This window comes from Abrus precatorius, unplaced genomic scaffold (genome assembly GCF_003935025.1).
Source record: "Abrus precatorius isolate BTA unplaced genomic scaffold, Abrus_2018 Scaffold8, whole genome shotgun sequence".
In the NCBI taxonomy this organism is placed as follows: domain Eukaryota; kingdom Viridiplantae; phylum Streptophyta; class Magnoliopsida; order Fabales; family Fabaceae; genus Abrus; species Abrus precatorius.
In genome coordinates, this window is record NW_020874428.1 from 3,911,759 (window position 1) to 3,932,606 (window position 20,848).

Below are 20,848 nucleotides of genomic sequence, written 5' to 3' on the forward strand. Positions count from 1 at the left end.
TTCTTCAATTATTATGATCAACTTTTTTTTTTCTATATAAACCGTAAAATACCTATTGTTTTTACTCAAATAATTAAAAAATTAAGATATATAATTAAAAGATTCAAAAAACACTTACAAAAAGTTTTTACATTAATAATAAAATTTAAACTCACATTTTGTGAAATATAAATTTAATTATTACCGACTGAACTTTTTTCCATATATTAATTATTTATTCTAAAAGAATTATTAGTGATAATATTTTTTTTATTAATTATGTATTATGATTGTTGATATTCTTTCACTTGATTTTAACACTTTAGGAATTTTTTTATTATAAGTATACATTTATCTTATATTTCATAAAAGTTTTTTAATAATATATTTTTCTGTTAAATTTAAAAATATTATTCTTTAACATATTTTATAATTTAAATTTATTTTTATTTAACTATGCCATGGTATGCGCTGCATATCTTCAGAGTTGCAGCCTTGCAGGGTTCTACGCCTTCTTATCTTCAGTGTCGGCACGCCTCCTTCGCTCACTTCTACGTTGCCGTTTCGTTCATCGGTGAGATTACGCTTACGCCCATCTCGTTGATTTCAGTGCGACTACTTTTTTAAATCCAAATTATTTTGTTGTTCCCCAAACAGCGAAACCCTAACCCCTAACCTATCCTCTACAAGTGTGAAGAGTTATTATTGATTTTCTTGTTTATGTATGCATTCGGTGTACAATTGGTTCTCTTTTTGGTTTAGTTTGGACCTTAACACCACCGAACATCTTGGTTCGGTGCATCCATGGATGAATAATTTATGCTTGTATCTTTGGATGCTTTTGGAATTTGTATTTGTTTCAGATTCTCTAGCATGATTGGAATTTTCACCTTTTCCTGGTATCTCGTAATTTCCCAAATCAAACCTATAATTTACAAATTGAGGGAATTCAATTGTTAACAATTGAAACACGTCATCCAAACACACACACAATAGAGATATCTCATAATTTTTTAATGTTTTTATAATCAACTTAAAGAGTCCATCGTTTTTGCTTCTTTGCCAGAATGGGCTAAAAGGTTCAACCATTATTAGACTGGTAACTTACGTAAACTGGAGCTGGTTTGATTGTTTAAAACACTGGTTTGATATTTCATTTTTGGTTCTTGAATTTGACCAGTCCTTTGATTTTATTGCCTTACTCAACTCTTGTCATTGCAAGTTTAATGTTTGGCACCTATCCCTTACACTGCCTATCTTGTCTTTATTTGTGACACGTTCTTCCTCTTTCTGATAGTTATACTTTTTTGTTCAACACAAGAGAAGGGCTTCCATGGAGAATGGAGATATTCCCGAGAATGCCAATGAGCGTATGTATTCACTTTTTTTTCCCTGGAATTTCACTTTACTTCGATATATGCCTATGAATATGACTGTTTTATATTTTGTATTGTGGCATTTACAGATTGCCCGGGTCCTCAGTCTGAATCTGCTGGAAAATCTGATGCATGTGAAGGATGCCCAAATCAGCAAATCTGTGCCACTGCCCCCAAAGGACCTGACCCTGGTACTCTTCTCCTATATTTAATGCTTCTTTCCAACAACTATCAAATACTTCATAATGACATGATTTATTTATATAAACGTGTCTAGATACCATATCTAATTATTCTAGAACTTTGGATTATCATTATGTTGTGACCTAATGTGCTTACTTAATAGAGATTGCTAGTAGTATGATGTCTCTCGAAGCTTGTTGTGCCTGCTTGTATGAGTTGACTAGCAAGGGAAGGTAGTGAATCATTTTCATCATTGTTCTTACCCTTGTCTTCATATGTTGGATTTTGGGATGGCATTGTCATGTCAAGAAATTTTAAGGTCTTGGTACGCATTTGACATGACATTGTTTTGCCTAGTTCGTTCAGTTTTCAGTCTAATTGGGCTATTATTTCTGTAGATTTTTGATAGTGGCCTAGTCAGTATTGCTTTGTGAAGGATTTATACATGGTTTATGGACATTGTTTTGACTTTTGAGTAATAAAATAGCGTTTAGCTTCAAATAAAATTTTATGATTGTTGTGTTCAGCATTCTGAGTGTTGTAAAAATTAATAAAGAAGCCATTCAGTAAACCTGATTTGATCCTGCTGTATAAGAATTTTAGAAATTGTTTCCTTAGTTTGGTAAGTATCTGATTCTTTGTTTATCCTTGTATGTTTTGGAGATTGTGTTGGGGGATTTTTTTTCAATGTAACCTACCAAGGGAAAATGGATTTTGGCCTTTATTGCAAACCCTTGATATTTAAGTTTTTGGTTGTTGAATTTATAGTTCTTGGTATTGTGTATTGTTGTATCTGTATGGATATCTTAAGATACATTGAAATATAAAATTTGTACATGGAAATGGCTTTACCCATTATATCGTGCATTTTATACATTAAAATATAAGAAATTACTATGTCATCTGTTCATTCATATAATCTTCTAGAAGACTAGAGCATATATTGCAATGAATCATTTGTGTTGGATAGCATCATTGTCTAGACATAATTTATCCACAATTAACGATGCTAATTGACGTGATAATAAAATTCCAATCTGATTTTCATACTTACTGAATGATTAAGATAGCTACTTAACACGCACATACATTTAGGATTATTAAAATATGAAATAGTAAAAGAGAGATTACACAGAAAGGGAGGAAACAAAGTTCTAATAATAGGTGGCAGACATCCTTGAGTCCTCTCAGACAGATAAATACTCAAGCCTACTGGTCACAATAGAATATCTAATATTCCAAACTGTAATTAGTGTGCTGCTCATTGTGGAAGGTGACAGACTATGAATGCCCACTACAGGCTCTTAGAACATAGTGCATCTGTGCTTTGTGACAAGATGTTTGCAGCATGCATGGAAGAGGATTCTTCCATGGCTCTGCATCCAAGAGCTTTCCACTATAGCTCTTTGAATATTTTTCTGATTGCAGTTTGATTCAAACCTAAGTGTGATTCAACATCTTCCATTAATCCTCAAATGTCTCAGCAGCATTGGTTTATTCTGCATAGCCAAACCGAGAAATAGGGAGGTATTCAACAGGGAAAAACTTTATTTTTAATCTATTCAATGAAATCTAGATATACTTTTAATTTTCCAAGTAGAATTTGTCATAGTTCAATGTGTCTATCATTACAAAGATCAGTGCATTCATATTGTGTGATATGCCCTGTCTATCATATGATAACTAATTAAATCTGATCCTTTGCTGTTCACAAAATATTGCAGACGTATATTGTTTGGCACTAACAAGTAGCAACTATTAGTTGAGTTGTATTTCACTGTTTAGTGTTATTGTCATGCTTTAACTGACACAAGACTTGCACTATTAGCCAGCTTATTATGATATGGTTTACATACTTTATTCTCCTCTTCAATAATAATTTGAAGGTTGATTAAGATATTAGATTAGCATGTTGGTCCTCTGAATCTGATTATTTTTATTCTAGAAATTCTTTCTGTCCCCTTATTTTCCCTTTATTTGATGGTTAACAGTGATAAAGCATACTTTCTTAATGAAAAACTTGTGTTTGCTTGGGTTATATTTTCTTTTCTGTAGTACTCCTAGGTTGTGTATAGATAGGGCATTTCAATTTTCTATTTATAAATTAAAATGCTGAGAAATTGAATTACCTTCACTTATGAAATTTTGGTCACCTTGTCTTCTACATTTGTGTTCGCAGATCTGGTTGCTATTGCAGAAAGAATGGCTACTGTGAAACATAAGATATTGGTGTTATCAGGAAAGGGGGGAGTTGGCAAGAGCACATTTTCTGCTCAGCTGGCATTTGCTTTAGCAGCAATGGATTTTCAAGTGGGTCTTCTTGACATTGACATTTGTGGTCCAAGCATTCCAAAGATGCTTGGCCTAGAAGGTCAAGAGATACACCAGAGCAACCTTGGGTGGTCTCCTGTCTATGTGGAGTCCAACCTTGGGGTCATGTCAATTGGGTTCATGCTTCCTAATCCCGATGAAGCTGTTATATGGAGAGGTCCACGGAAAAATGGGCTTATCAAGCAGTTTTTAAAAGATGTCTACTGGGGTGAACTTGATTTTCTAATTGTTGATGCTCCACCAGGAACCTCAGATGAACACATTTCAATTGTTCAATGCCTTGATGCCACTGGAGTAGATGGTGCAATCGTAGTTACTACTCCTCAACTAGTCTCTCTTATTGATGTGAGAAAAGAAGTGAATTTTTGCAAGAAAGTTGGAGTGAAAGTTCTTGGGGTAGTAGAGAATATGAGTAGTCTGTGCCAGCCCATCACAGATTTGAAGTTTGCGAAGTTGACAGATACTGGTGAGCAGAAAGATGTTACAGAGTGGGTTTGGGAATACCTGAGAGAGAGAGCACCAGAAATGCTGAATATAATTGCTTGCAGTGAAGTATTTGATAGTAGCGGTGGTGGAGCACTGAAAATGTGCAATGAAATGGGGGTACCCTTTCTTGGTAAAGTTCCTTTAGATCCGCAGCTTTGTAAGGCAGCTGAAGAAGGTAGATCCTGCTTTGCTAATAAAGATTGTGTCGTGAGTGCTCCGGCATTAAAGAAAATTATAGAGAAGTTGATTGAAAATAATGGGTTGTCATTGTTAGCAAGTAATGGAGTGTAGGGGATTTGCTTTATGGTGATCTTTGTAAATTAAACTATAATTTTGTCCATGAACCTCTTTGCACAGAAATCTGTTTAAGGCATTTAATATATAATGATATGGGTTTGAGACATTTTGGGAGCAGAAGTATTGGTTTTCTGGGTCACCTTGTAATACGTGCTTGACAATGTAGTTACAGATTAATTTACAGTAAAACATGTTTATCAGTTCGTATTAACATTGTATGTTTTATTGTGTTTAACATTACATGCATATTTCTACCTTAGATTTTTGTGATTATATTTCTTCAATACATTGAAGTTAGTTGCCATGTGAAAACTTGCCGTTAAATTGTGACTTGGTCAAATGATACTGTTTCTTTTGAATCCTTTGGTTGGTAAAATATTCATGCCTTTATGTTATTGTAGAATTGATGCAGGAATTATCATTCTACAAGGCTCTGTGTTATCGTGATCTAAGGCTGTAATATTTAGTTTTATATATATTGATTGTACAACTGGTAACTTTTTTAGTTTCGTGCTCGTGTTTTATGGATCGCTGTCCCGGTGATACTGATCTGTGACCCTAAGTGCGAAGAAGCCAATCGACGTGATACTTGCACTTGTTTTTAAGTTGATCGGAGGAACATACTTCGTGACTTGTAAAACATCAACTTCATCTACGTTTTCCTATCATTCTAAAAATGGGAATATTTTAATCCATATACAACTTTTCTCTTTTTGATTGTTTTAAAAAAATCAGAGAGAACTTATGACTCAAGCATTATTTTTAACTTATTTTTATAAATTTGTTGATATATCTTATTGAAACAAGTTTCTTTTTAACTGATTTCGATAGATTTTAAGATTAATTTGATGCCATAAGCCTTCAAGTAATAAGAACTTTTTGAACAAATATTTAATTAAGTTTACCTAAATGCACCCTGTAATTATTTGTTTTTATAAGTGCATTTCTTTTTTATAAAACTCAATTTCTAAAGATGTCCTGCTGGAATAATTATATGTAAATTACGCATTAGCTCAAAACCATCATTTGCAAGTTTACAACATGTTTGGATTTGTAGTCGGAAATCATCAGACATGTGTGCAACAGAGAGACACTACTCTTAGTAGTGTTAAAATAGACGTTGGCAAATAGTGTTTCATAGTATAGACCACGCTGGGATGGGACTAGGTACAGGGGAACTAAAGTTGACTGCATAAACTCCAATAACCATCCATGTTGATAGTGTTTCTATGATGTAGAAAACAAAGGAAAGTGTTTGTGTTCTTTCATGTTGTAGATGGGGCAAATGACTAAACGATTCTTGAGTTTTTTTTTTTGTTTTGGTATTTTGAAAAAAGGGATCAGATATCCCTCAGTGTTTAATGCATGAGTTGATGGATTGCATGATAAGGACATTAAAAATGTACATAAGAAAATCTAAAAACGAATCTCGCTTTTAGTCCATTTCTTCATATTATAATTGACTTTATTCTATAAATAAGAGCTAATACCATATACCAAATTTTAGATTTTTTTATAGTAATAAGGCCAAAGTAATCAATGAACACAGCCCCTTTTTTTTCGTCCAAATAAACACAGCCATAATTTGGGAAAAGTTACGCGTTGCCATCCATTTTGAAAGGCTAAGGTTGGAGCCATAACGATAACGATAAACGCTGACATTTGAACATAAAATATCGAGTTATCAAACTCCATCTTAAAAGCTTTTTCGTGTGATGTAAATGTTAACACTATATATATATATATAAAAGATTTTTTTACACTAGTGTAAGTTTAAAAATTGTTACACTCAATTTGAACTTTTCATTTAACTTATATCTAATGGTAAATAAAGTAATAAAATATAACCTATTAAATATAAGTTAAATGAAAGTTTCAGATTAGATATAAGAGTTTTTAGACTTATACTAGTATAAAAAGATCCTATCTTCTCTCTATATATATAACTTTTTAAAAAATGTCTACAAGTATGCAGTAAAAGAAGAGTAAAAAGTTTATTTAGAATAATTATTATATATAGAATACAAAATTTTAAATAAATTAAAATATTTGTTACAGTATGTCTAATATTTCTTAATATAGGTCCATACACATTATAAAAATTCGTTTAATCATTTAATTTGACTTTGTTGCCTATTATCCATGGTAATGGTTAAGGAACCTATAAATAAAAGTTTTTCTATGGAAATAACTTTCAACGTTTAGTTTGTTAATAATTTTTATTTTTTTATTTTTTATCTTCATTTATATTGATAGCACTTTTAACTTCTTAATATGACATTTATTATTATTATTTATCATTTATGATAAATAAATTATTTGCCATAAAAGTTAGAATTTTTTCTTTAGTTTTGGTCTAATGAAGTGGATAGTCTCTATTTTTTTTAAAAAAAAAATTATGAAAATAATTCAAAAAATTAGAATACTTTCTTTGCTCTAGCTAATTGGATGCTTTAGATAGAATGAAAGATCTAAATTCTCATTTATTATAGCAAGAATTAGATATTTAGTTTTATTTTTATTTATATAAAATTTATTTAAACAACTTTGTACCATCACCATCTTTCATGTAAGTAGAAAGGTGAGGGCTGGAGCAGTAGGAGAGTTGGGAGAGTGGGAGGGGAAGAAGGACTGGGGCATAATGAGTTTTAACAAGCTAGACTAAAATAATGTTTAAAATAATTAGTAAATTCAATTTATTGTTAAATTATTTTTTTTGCTATTAGAAAGGGCTTAAAAATCCAAAAACAAACAAACAACCTAGCCAACAAACAAAGGCAGCCATAGACGACTAGAATCTAAGCTAAGTAAAGGTAAAAGAAAGGAAGGAGGATTCTTAAATTGAGAGAAAGAAGCCTAATTTGGCAAGGGAATCAACATATTGGTTGGCTTCCTTACATATATGAAAAAATCTAACAAACTCAACAGCTTTAAGAGCATTTCTAATATTACAAATAAGAGAAAACAAAGGATGAGATGAGAGTTAAATTTTAAACACCAAAGCAATTATGTCTTTGGAATCACTCTCTATCCAAATGGTAGGGATCTTAGTTGAAATGCCAGCTAGATGACTAAGTAGATATCCCATAATTTAGCTAAAAAGGGATTGCAAGGGTCAAGGCTACTGTAGTATCCTATAATAAACTTGCCATGACTATCCCAGATCAATCCACCATAAGCAACAACTCTATTGACCCTTGAAATAGCTCCATCCACATTTAATTTAAGCCAGTCAGCAGGAGGGAGAGACCACTTGGTCATGCCATTGTCAAAAATTAGACAAGAGTAGGGTTTAGGATCAAACCTGCTACAATAGGAAAATAGATCAACATCATATAACGCTATCCTAGCTAAAATAAGAGGTTGGAAGGAAAAATTCTAAAAAATAAATTGGTTTCTATCCTTCCAAATGAACCAAATTACATTTCCAAATAACATAGGCCAATTATGGAAATTCTTAATGTAGGATCTGGAAAGATTTGACCACAGCCAGTGAGAGGCACCATAACTGAAAAACTACATCCAATGATTAGAGAAAATAAAATGATTCCAAACTTTTCTAACAAAATCATAGTCTCTTATAGCATATATGATAATTTTAGGACCATTCCCACACGTAGGACAAATAGGGGAACTGATCATTCCTCTATTAAATCTTTCCTTATCAGTGAATAATCTCTCATGAGCAATTTTTCATAAGAGAAAAGCAGCCTTAAGAGGGTTCTTCCAATTCCAAATTATTTTGAACAGGTCAAAATTTTTATTATGATTGCTACTAGATTTATCCAGCAATTAGTAAGTAGATTTTAAGTTGAATAGCCCATTGCTTGAGAGATTCCAGAAAGCCACATCAGGCCCTTCGGACCTAGTAGGAGTGAAGGAGAGTGGTAGACTTCCTTACTTGCTCAGTGATGAACGAAATATTTTCACGTTTTGCATAAAGATTTGTCATCAACCTTCATCAAAATATGCAGAAAAACTTATAGTATCTAGGATGCAAGCGTAGGTTGTCTCCGATGACTTTGGTTTGTAATATACATTGAACATGTTGTAAACATTTACTATGAAAGCAATTAATACAAGGGAGTTTTGTGTGATTTAAATTTTAATGTAAAGGCAAGTGATGAAATTAATGAATCCAATCAATGAAATGTGCAATCCTTAGGTTGTTCATGTAATTCTATCCCTATCTCTCTCAAGATTCAATACTTTTCCTCTTCCTCTGAATTAGGGTAACTCAAAAAGCAAGAATTAACCTTAAAGTCTTATACGAATTAAGCAGTTTACATGGACTCCAACCATTTTTCCTAAGATTACGCAACCTTAGAAACTAACTTAGGATTAAGCAAACCAAGTTAAGAATTTCATTAAAATGAATTAGAGTTAATTAAGCAATGTCCCCCTCATTCAAACATTAATTCAATTCAAAGAGTTGGGAGATATAAATTCATAAAGGAAAGGGAATTATATTGACATTCATACCCAGGAATTCAAGAATCCATGAACTCACTAAGGATTACAAAAAAGTTTAGCCTTCCATGAGGATGTGTGTTACAAATTTAAGATTAAAGCAAAAGGAATTCAATGACATCAATGCAAGAATTAAAGGAGAGTGAAGAGAAATTGTAAATCAAACCCTAAGATTGACCTTGGTTGTCACCCAAGGGTCCTAAGCTCCGCAAAATGCTCCCAAAGTGACAAAAGAATCTAAAATTCTACAAAGATCCATACTCTAATTTCTAAAAATCTATATATACTAAGTCTGACATGACCTCATAGTGATCACTCTGTAAACAAGAGTGATTACGCGCAGCAACTTCAGATTTTTCCCTTTCTGGAGTGATCACTCTCACTTCTGAGAGTGTTTACGCGCAGACCTGTGATTCTGTAGCTTTCTGGAGTGATCACTATCACTTCTGAGAGTGATTATGCGCAGGCCTGGTGGTTCTCTTTAGCTTTGGAGTGATCACTGTTGCTTCTGAAAGTGGTTACTCTAACATATCCCTTGGAATCAGCTCCCTGGAGTGATCACTATGCACTACTAGAAAAATGTTTAATATAGACGGATTTTACAGACGGATTTGTGGAATAATTTTTTTTTTCTGAAACATCCGTCTGTAAATCCTTCTGTAATACAGACAGATTTTAATCCGTCTGTATTTAGCCCGCCTTTTGGCGCCAAACGTTATAGACAGAAATTACAGACGGATTTTTCTGTCTGTAATTTGAAAATAAGAGGAAATATTATAGCGGGAAATTACAGACGATTTTTCTCGTCTGTAAATGTGGCGGTTTTAGCCAACCTTTCAGGTGACAAATTATAGACGTATTTTTCCGTCTGTAAATGGGATTGACGCATTTACAGACGGAAAAATCCGTCTGTAATGTGCCACCTGAAACGCACCGTTTCATTAAACCCATTACAGGCGGATTTTTCCGTCTGTAATGACTGAAACCCATAAAAGCCGCGTCTCCTCTTCCTCTCTCCCATTATCAGAACCCTCTCTCTCTCTCTCGCTCCCCCCTCTCTCTATCTCTAAGAGCTCAATGTTTTGACCATTGCGAGTGATTGGAGCAACCATTTGAAAGTTTTTTTGCATCATTGTATTCCTGGTACGATACTCTAACTTTTAATCGGTTTAGTTTTTTAATTTTTTATGTTTTTGAGAGACTTAAAATTTCTAAGATAGAGTTGTAGGATTGGAGATTGTATGACTGGGGGGAAGGGCGTAGAGGTCCTTATCCGAACCTGATTATTGTGTGCTGTGGGATTGTTTTTGTTTGTGGAGTTTGTAGAATATGCATGTTGTGGAGTTACAAAGGGATGTGCTCTAGAACGGTTTAGGATTGTGATGTGTTTTTGTTTGATGTATCGAATAATTTATTGTTATATAATTTATTAGTTGATTTTAGGTGAAATTTTCATTTTTGAAAAAAAATGGTAAACAAATGTAAGGAAATTAACATGTATTAGGGGAAATTCTGCCAAAATTTATATTAGATGAGGATGCTATGTGGTCACAGACAGTGGGTGGCCTTTATAAAGGTCGCATTTATGGCATGGGGGGCCGCTTTGCAGACTCCATGTCCCCTGCATCTGTCACTGGAGATGCCCCTTCTCTTGCACCTGAGGATGTGGAGGATATGGTCCGCACTCAGGTCCATGCCTTCAATGAAGAACTCCAGAAGCAGAATGAGGAGATGTGGAAGAACAAAGAAAGTGCATGAAAGAAGAAGTGGGCAAAGAAAATGGAGAAGAAGGTAGCGTCGAGAATGCAAAGGGAGGTTCAGCAGCAGATGACGCAACAGCATATGCAAATGTAGCAGATGCATGCTTATTTTGAGCTCATGAGAGCAAGCAGCTCCACACCTCTTCCTCCTCCTCCACCAGCTCCAGCACCATCGGTTTTCACCTCCATGCATCATTCCTCTACTGACTCCTCTTCTACTGATGATGATACTCCTTCGGATTATGACCATACATATTATTCCTGATGAAGACTTGTATTTTATATTTAAATGTATTTATTTAGATGCTTTTTTGTCTTCGTTTGTAATAACATTTAAATTTTATAAATCATTTTGGAATGTTTAGATGCCGAATCTATAGTTTCTATTTTGTTTATAAATTGTGATAATCAAGAACAGCAGGAAATAACTATCTATATAAATAAAAAAATATCAATATTAGTAAAATATATCACCGACGGATTACAGACGGAAAAATCCGTATGTAACTCACAGACGGAAAAATCTGTCTGTAATTCTTTACCGACGAGGATATTACAGACGGTTTATGTCCGTCTGTAATAGAAAAAACCGTCTGTAATGCTCTAAAAATTTGTCTATAAATTCGTCTGTATAAACAGACTTTTTAGTAGTGATAGTACCTGAGAGTGATTACTCTCAGTTCATATTTTTCCCAAGAGTCAAAAATTCATGAAATTTGTCTAGAATTTCTTGCACAATTATTCAAATGATCAAAATTGTAAAATATATTCACAAAAATTAGTGGAAATAAGACAAAAATTAAGAAAGTTATAATATTTGACCTAAATGAGATTTTTATGTTATTTACAATCTCTAAGTCTATTTTTCATATTAAAATTCTATAAAAAGCTAGACAAAATATCTATAAATTGTGGATTCATCACTCAGGCAGAGAGGTAGATATTTTTCCCCAATCCCAGCCATTTGGCCAGCGTATAAAGCAATAGGGGAGTCAAGATCAAGGTCAGTAACATGAATAATAGCATGATTAGTCAGGTTATCAGTATGGAAAATCCAACTATTAGTCCAAAACTTTATAGACATACCATCTCTAACAAGTCAACCTAGAAAAATTGATGCCAGACATTCATTAGGTTTTTCCAGAGGTAGGACTACTTGGTGACTTTCTTGCCACCCAAGAGTTGGCCAAGGCTAAAGTTATATTTGTGACTCAAAACCTGAACCCACAAATCAAAAGAAGAGGAAGTCATCCTCTAGCAGAGTTTCATCATGTAGGCTTTATCAAACATGTGGAGATCTTTGAAACCTAAACCTCTCTGATTTTTAGGTTTAAAAATATGTTGTCATCCAATAAGGTGGCATTTATTTTTACCCAAGGATCACCAAATAAACTTCTTGCACAAGCTCTCAATTTCATTGCAAATAGAGGAGGGGATGATTAGAGATTGCATCACATAAGAATGGATAGTTATAAGACAGGCTTGGACTAGAGTAACCTTACCAGCTAGAAAAAGGGAGTTCATCTTCTAAGTAGCTAATTTTTTCCTAATTTTGTCCAGGATAGAGGTAAAGTGGATTATGAAGGGCTTTTGATGGAGAATAGGGATCCCAAGATACTTACCAAACCGACTAACAGATTTGATCCCTAAACATTCACTGATGGACTTAGACAGAAAGGGATAAATGTTTTTAGAGAATAATAGGAAAAACTTATAATGATTTACATGTAAACGTGAGCCATGACAAAAATTTGACAGAACATTTTTAACCATGTTAGCTTGTTGAATGTTAGCTTTAGTGACCAAAATTAAGTCAACAACAAAAAGGAGATAAGAGATTTTAGGTCCTTAGGAGCTAAAAGAAAAAAGGTCTCATTCCTTATTAGAAATTATCCATAAGTAGATGAAAAAAATCTTTCTATACAAAGAACAAAAATATAAGGAGAGATAAGGCCACCTTGATAGATGCCCCTAGAAGGAGTAAAAGAATTAGAATTAATATTGTTCCAATTAATATACGTAGAAGAGGTAGAAAGAGAGTGTTGGATTTGGCTAACCAAACTAGCATGAAGGCCTATTTTATGGAGAGTGTCAAAAACAAAATTTCACCTAAGCTTATCATAGGCCTTTTCCAAGTCAAGCTTGATTATCATATAGTTAGCCCCTCCTTAGATTTTGGAAAGAATGGACTAGTTCTTGTAAGATAATTGCATTATCTATACTCCGTTTCCTAGGGATAAAACTTGACTGATTAGCAAAAATTAAATGGAGTAGAGAATCCCTAATCCTATTGGCAAGAAGTTTAGTGATAATCTTATAACTAACATTATATAGAGAGATGGGTCTAAAACTTTTTATTCTTTCATGGTTTTTAACTTTGGAGATGAAAGTAATTGCTATTTCATTAACAACATAAATTTTTCTAAGATCCTGAAAAACTTCCAGAACAAAATTATATATAATGGGTGCAAGAGACTACCATTGATTTTTAAAGAATAAGATATGGAAACTATCAGGCTCAAAAGATTCAAAATTTCTAATATTAAACAGAGAGGCTTTGATCTCATCAATTGAGGGAGTAGCTAAGAACTTCTGAATATCAGAATCTCTAAGAGGAGGGAAGGATGTACGGGTCAAGAGCTCAGAGTCATTAGGGGAATAATTATGACAAATATTCTTAAAATAATCCAGAGCCATATGTTTTAATTTGGATGGATTGAACTCCCCATTTCCAACCTCATCCTTAAGGGCATTGATGATATTTCTATGCCTACGAAAGCTAGCAACTCTATAGAAGAAACTAGTGTTTCTGTCACCTAGCTTAACCCACCTAGATCTGTAATGTTGGTACCAATAAAATTCTTCATACTCCAAAATCTGATTATACTCTTTCGAAAGGGATTTTATTAGCTTGACAAGGAAAGGATTTTATCCAAAGGTTAGTTTTTTTAAAAATTTCCTTAAATTCTGCTAAATAATTTTTCTAATGAAAAATATTGCTAAAAATAAACTTATTCTACTCTGATATATAGTCTCTAAATTTGTTTATGATCTCAGTCCAGGAACAAGAAATAGACCAAGATGTTTTGATCTGATTAGGAAAATCAAGATGAGACACTAGGTGGGCTAGGAATTTGAAGGGCTTTTTAGAGAAAGATTGCTTGTCCTTAGAGTTTATTCTAAGCCAAAGTCTCGTATGATTAGATTTTAGAATAGAAGTATGTATAACACTGCTATTTTGAAACAAGAGGCACCAATCCTCATTAGCTGCAACTTTGTCAATTCTTTCTTTCAGATTTCCTCTTTGCCAAGTAAAAGGGTAGTTCTTAAAGTCTTAGTCTAACAAACTATAATTATGAAGGCTGTCAACAAATTGGCCAATGAGGGAAGGACTAGCAGCATTTACCACCTAGTTTCTCCTTATTATAAAGAACAAAATTAAAATCTCCAACAACACACTAGGGACAATTGATAGATTGGCTAAATTCAGATAGTTCATTCCAGTATTCAGATCTAATTCTTACTTGGGGACTAACATATATAGAGGAGAGAATCCACTTAGGTTGGCCATTATAACTAATACTAAGATGAATAGCAAACTTTGATTTAGGTAGTACAAAAGCTTTAACCTTATTAGTGTTTCAGAGGCACTAAATGCCCCTAAAAAAACCCAATGCATCCACTTTTTCAAAACCATCTAAGTTAATTCTTTTAATGATTTTATCTGCCTTCTCTAAGCTACCCTTAGGTTCAAATAAAGCAAGAAAATCTAATTTGTAAATGACCATGAGGTCATTGATAAGTCTTGCAAAGGATCTACTACCAGCACCTCTACAGTTCCAGAAAAAATAGTTTATAAAAATAAAGGAGAATTAGGATGCATTTGAAGGACGGAGGGAAATAGGTAGGCTGGAATCCAAAGCCAGAGGACTATTAAGGTTTTCCTGGTCCTCTATACCTAAGGAATGCACTAATGTCATATCCATTGAAGGGTCCTTATCTGGAGGTTTAGCAGGTTTTATATGTAAAGGTCACACTCTATTAAGATTCATACCTAACAATTCTTGAATGGAGCAGTACTTAGATAAGTTTTTCTCCATTTCTTGTTGCAATTGGCTCATAAAAAAAATCTTCTTACTTCTATTATCATTCTTAATTGGATACATATAAGAGGTTTTAGTTAAACATAATCCCTTAGCCTGAAGGCTCCTCCCCCCTCCCCTAAAGTTTTATCTAATTTCTCAAACTTGATCTTAGGCCTAGATTCAAGAGGCTTTTTGGAAGATTTAATATTGATAGGCTCTATAATATTTTTCTCTATAATTTTGGGCTTGTGTCCCTCCTTATGTTTTGGGATCTCCTTGCAAGTTTTATCCTTATTCTCATGTAAGCTGTTTTGAGCTGGTAGAATATTCGACTTAATTCACTCTCAAAATTATGCAATATACCACTAGAGATATTTTTTTTAGAAGTAGACCCTATTAACCCTTTAAATTGTCTTGATTTTTTTTAGAAGCTTTTTGGCTAACATCTAAAGACTAAAATGACCCTATTCCCCACTAAAGATATTTTTTTGAGAGAATTGGGCATTTTTCCTAGGAAGGTGAACAAGGTTTACAGACTCATCATTCTTTCCAATCTCAAGAGGATTAGAGTTGGACTCAGGGACTATCTTATCAGTATGAGTAATAGGTATCTCTACATATGATTCTAACCTATGTCCATATTTGTTACAATGGAATCAAATAAGGTCTAGAACTTTATATTCTATTCTAAAGACCTGACCTAACACTTTAACTGATGGAATTAACTTTTTATTTAGATCATTTTTGACACAAATTTTAGTAAAGCGGATTCTAGTTAGAAGGGAAGTATGACAATCAATTTTTAACATTGTTCCTAAGTAAGTACCAGTCTATCACAAAAAAAAATTATTATATAATTCAAGAGAAAAATATGATAGACACACCTAAAAAATAAATTTTTAAGGTTATATTCTTTAGGCCTTAACAGAGGCCTCCATCCTTGAACCATCGGGTAGTGGTTCATTATGAGTTAGGCCCTTCAACATGCTTATTTGTAAATTTTTATGAATTTAATCATCATAGACTTTATCAAATAAAGTTAAAAAAATCAAAATTTAATTTACATGCCAAATTTAAAACTTAAACCTTCCATCCTATTGGAAGGGTTTGGGCAGCTGCACCGGTTTGGGCAGCTTACTTCAATGCCGTATTCTCCTCCCTAAGTGCCTCTGTGCTTCTATTCGTTTGTTTACTTCGGACATGATTGGATTGATGTCAAAATTTATTTAAATATAAATATAATACATTTTAATGTTATAAATTATAATTTTTATGTTAAAATATGATTTAACGTGATTTTTCTACATTTGATAAAAAAGAATGTGGTTTTTATGTGGGCTTGTTACTAGGTGCCTTTTGTGATAAAATATAACTAATAGTTGTGACCGCAAGGAGTGGTACTCGGCTCAAAGCCCAATTTGAAACAAATATATACAATACAAAAGCCTAAAGTATTATGTTTTTATCGAAGCATTGAGGGAGGATTTTGACTTTGGACTTTCATATCCAATCATTTCTTTTATAAAAATATATTTCACTCTCTAAAGTTTGCTAAGAAATGCTAATTAATAAATTAATTTTTTAATAAAAATGTTAAGATTATTTGAAAATTATGTTGACAATATTTTTTATAAAAAGTTTATTGGTTAATTCTTTGAGCAATCTTTTGACGACTTTTATTTAAGCTAGGACACTTCTAACAATTTAAATTAAGAATAAGTAAATTATTATTTTCTGTTAATTAACAGAATAAATTATAATATTGTGTATCGAGCAATAGAGTTGGTATGGCACGAGCTTGGGAAGCAAGGTGGACATGACATGATGACATCAACACTCTTCCTCCGTTGCACCAAGTTGTAACCGCAGACTCCATCTCTTCACTACTCTCTCTCATTTTCTTCCCCTCAAAACTTTACTATTTCCCATGTTCCTCTTTCAGGTTTCTTTCTTATCCTTCCTTTCATTCTACAATTCTTTTGATTATCACTTTCGTTTTCTTCTTCTTTTCAGGATCTCTCGCCTCTACTCCACATCTTCTCAGGTTCCTTACTTGGCTTCATTTCAATTTCTAATCAGTAATTCAATTCTGAAATCATAAATTACAATCAGCTTATTTTAACATCACATTTTTTTTCGCCCATGGTTACCAAATTTAGAAATCAAAATGGACTGATATAACAATATTATTGACGGAATTATTAAAATTGAAGATGTTTTACTGGATTCTAAACTCCGTTTACAGAATCGATTCTGCAAACCCTACACGAATCCGTTACGAGTTCTAGTTGCAAAAGCACGGAGTTGGAGCTATGCCGAGACGAATCAGCGGCGTTGGTTTTGAAATTCGTGGCGATGGCGTCGATTCTAATCGCGGGATTTGGGGGAATCGCGATTCCTTTAGCGGGGAAAGCGCGTGGGTTACTAGGAACAGAGGGAAACGCGTTTTTAGGAGCGAAAGCATTTGCAGCGGGGGTGATATTAGCGACGGGGTTCGTGCACATGCTGAAGGACGCGTCGGAAGCGCTGAAGGACCCGTGTTTGGGGTCTTACACGTGGTCTAAGTTTCCGTTTCCCGGTTTCTTCGCAATGATGTCAGCTTTGTTTACACTCCTTGTTGACTTTGTTGCGACTCGGTACTACGAGCGGAAACAGGGGCGTGGGAACGTTGAACACCGTGGGAAGGTTGTTGATGTGGTTGATGGTGAGGATGATGAGTCGGGAATAGTGGAAGTTATGGATGTTGGAATGGTGTTTGGGGAAGAGGGTAGCGGTGGACTGCACGTGGTTGGGATGCAACATGCTCACGCGCCTCGTCGTATACACTCCCCCACGCATGGGCATGCCCATGTTGGGAACTCCCCACACTACCATGATGATGTTGAAAGTACTGTCCGCCACGTCGTCGTTTCACAGGTGACATGCCCTTATTTTGCTTTCTTTTTATTTCTGTGTTTACTTTTTAAAAAAAACTTATCTATTTATTTAGTTAAGAAGTTAAGATAGTATTAATTGGCATCTTTTAGTTATATCTTTGTTTTTGCTTAATTCTTAAATACTGTATACACTTATCATAAATGAGAAAATTAATAGGTTTAAATATATTTTTATCTCTATTTCTTAATAATTTTTTAAAATTCTTATATTTTTGTAAATTTTTATTTTAGTTTCTCTTATCGATGTAATCTAACAAAAATTCACGAAAATGAAGCGAATCAAAACAAAAAACTTATTTCGGAGAGACGAAGACAAAATTTTGCTAAAATATAGAAAGTTAAAAATTTGACACAAACAAGGATATTGTGCTATCATCTTAATTGACAGTAAAAAAAAATGGAGGGAGACTATTTATATCAGCTGTGTCTATTTTTTTCTATTAATTTTTACATATTTTATTTGTTTTATATCAATTAAGAAATAAGTAATATAAAACTTGCTCAAGTGAAATTTGAACGTAGGAATATTCTTTTCTTGTAAAGAAGTCCGAAGGCATGCATGGTTGCGTTTTCTCTTTATTGGAATTGATTGACTTGCACTATTATCGGAATTATAATTCACATACTTCTCATTACCACCATTCATTCATCATCTTTTCTTCTCTGTTATAGTATTACTAGCTTGTTGACCATAGATTATAGTATTACTTGTTATAGTATTACGTGTATACATCATTTGATTCATTTCTAGTTGCTTGGTATCTAAGCAGCGTGCTATAGTACGTCCATCAATATTTTGTTTACTTTTTTGAAAAATTTGATGGTCTAGCCGTGAGGAGGAGGTTGATTTGTCAAATACAATCAATTGTAGTTGAGCAGCTGTAGTACTTGTTTGTTTTACCCATTGAGAATTGAGTTGCATGAATCCTGATGCAATGAAAATGAGGTTGAATGGCAGTGATTTTTTCGTCCTTTATGGAAACGGAGTTTGAGAGTATCTATAGTTTGGTTAAAAGTATTGAAAATGGACCAACTCGAAATGGGAAGAGATCCTATTCAATGACATTCTCACTGCATGATGGCACCTCTCTACAGTAGATTTTAGACTTGAGAGAGATTTCTTTTGAAGTTTCGAAGTCTTGTAAATACAAAAAACGCACATTGTAAAAACTTTATTTTCATATTTGAATCCACTCAACATGATTTAGATTAAACTGGGGATATTGAAAATCTGAGATATAAAGAATGTTTGTTTCTCTTTTAAAAAACACTTTTCTCTTTTTAAAAAATATCTTCTATTTTTTTATAAAAAATTTAGAAGGGAAACAAACTTACTCTTATTATTTATTTAACGATTTTTCTAACTTGTTTTTATAGTTTTGAATATGGACTAAAAAAGAATACCATGCTATTTACATTTTCTTACTTTGTTTTATTCCTGGACTGAAAAGAAAACTTTGTATTCTTTTTTGTTTTAAGTTTAAATATATTTTTTGTTATCATATTTTAGCAAATTTTTTATTTTAGTCGTTATTTTTTTTACAAACTTTTTATATTTAGTCTCTATTACTGATTCTATTAAAATATTATCAAACGTTAATTTTTAGTTAAAGTCAGTTAGAAAGACTTAAAATAATAATTTATTTTAAAATTAAAAAAAAAACAATTTAGAGGGACCAAAATAAAAAATTTACCATAATGTAGGGATTAAAAATATGTCTTTTTAAAAACTTATCTTTATAGTTTTTGCTCATTTTTAGTATGTGCACACGTCTAGTGGCAGTAAAATAAAAAGTATGCATGAAGAAAATCACTTGAAGTTCTGTAGATTAATAACAATACGAGAGAAATAACAAAGTATGCAACTTTGTCATATCCGAACTTGTATGTAGGTATTGGAGCTTGGGATTGTGTCACATTCCATTGTAATTGGGCTATCCCTTGGAGTTTCGCAAAGCCCTTGTACCATGAGACCCCTAATTGTGGCATTGTCTTTCCATCAATTCTTTGAAGGGTTTGCACTTGGTGGTTGCATCTCCCAAGCCCAATTCAGAACCTTGTCATCAACAATAATGGCATGTTTTTTTGCACTAACAGCGCCACTGGGTGTTGCTATAGGGGCTTGTATTGCTTCAGTTTTTAACCCTTTTAGTCCAGGAGCACTCATCACAGAAGGCATCTTGGACTCCTTGTCAGCTGGAATCTTAGTGTATATGGCTTTAGTGGACTTAATAGCTGCTGATTTTCATAGCAAGAAAATGCGTTGTAACTTTAGGCTACAGATAATATGTTACTGTTTACTTTTTCTTGGGGCTGGATTGATGTCTTTACTTGCAATTTGGGCATGATCCTCTCCAATGTAGTTGTAATTTATTTTTCAATATCTATAGCTTGATTTTTTTAGTGTTGTCGTATTTCTTTCTATTAGAAAATATAAGATAGATTGCTAGAAAGGTTTAGTTAAAATGCTCTCATTGAACAATTTTAAGTATACAGTTGCACTATTAATATGGTATTAGGCTCACTGACCTCAATAGTTAATTTTTAAAATATTGTTCACTCGAGGTTTGTATCATCATCGCCACCACCACATTGGTTGCAAAATAAATATGAATGGAGCAATACTGTCATTCAAGAATGCAATTGGTATTTGGGTTTGTTATTCATTATTGCAATCATCTATAGCTTATGTGTTAATGTTTGCACAAAATTGCAATGAGTGCGGTTTACTTGGGACTGGCTCGTGGCATCTGCCGATTTGATTAGCTAGTTTTAGCAGGCCAACTGCACATAATCATATCTTCTATATTTGTTTGGGATTGATATTTCATGCAGTGTTCACAACGCACAACATAATAAAAGAACGGATCTTAATTTTTTTTATAGTAAATTATACTAAAGCAACAAAAAATACATAAAATACCTGGTTGGAATTCATGATACTT

At 33.2% G+C, this 20,848-nt stretch overlaps 2 protein-coding genes across 6 annotated transcripts; both read left to right on the plus strand.

The window, feature by feature from the left end:
* The first annotated feature begins 449 nt into the window (after nt 1-449).
* On the plus strand, nt 450-4,908 carry LOC113846775 (cytosolic Fe-S cluster assembly factor NBP35). Of its 3 annotated transcripts, XM_027475403.1 has the most exons (5): nt 459-553; nt 1,046-1,078; nt 1,277-1,349; nt 1,445-1,546; nt 3,718-4,884. In XM_027475403.1, the coding sequence occupies exons 3-5, from the start codon at nt 1,313-1,315 to the stop codon at nt 4,644-4,646; spliced, it is 1,068 nt and encodes a 355-aa protein (XP_027331204.1). In that variant the 5' UTR covers nt 459-553; nt 1,046-1,078; nt 1,277-1,312; the 3' UTR covers nt 4,647-4,884. The 3 variants fall into 3 exon arrangements, with proteins under 3 accessions (XP_027331203.1, XP_027331204.1, XP_027331205.1); XM_027475402.1 differs by lacking the exon at nt 1,046-1,078 and having other exon boundaries at nt 450-553; nt 3,718-4,908; XM_027475404.1 differs by lacking the exon at nt 1,046-1,078 and having other exon boundaries at nt 463-553; nt 1,301-1,349.
* An 11,827-nt stretch (nt 4,909-16,735) lies between these two features.
* Nucleotides 16,736-20,542, plus strand: LOC113846603 (zinc transporter 4, chloroplastic-like). Of its 3 annotated transcripts, none has more exons than XM_027475064.1 (4): nt 16,736-16,909; nt 16,981-17,011; nt 17,213-17,883; nt 19,796-20,460. In XM_027475064.1, exons 1-4 carry the CDS (start codon nt 16,895-16,897, stop codon nt 20,249-20,251), a joined length of 1,173 nt encoding a protein of 390 aa, XP_027330865.1. In that variant the 5' UTR covers nt 16,736-16,894; the 3' UTR covers nt 20,252-20,460. The 3 variants fall into 3 exon arrangements, with proteins under 3 accessions (XP_027330865.1, XP_027330866.1, XP_027330867.1); XM_027475065.1 differs by having other exon boundaries at nt 16,746-16,823; nt 19,796-20,542; XM_027475066.1 differs by having other exon boundaries at nt 16,746-16,826.
* The last annotated feature ends 306 nt before the right edge of the window (nt 20,543-20,848 follow it).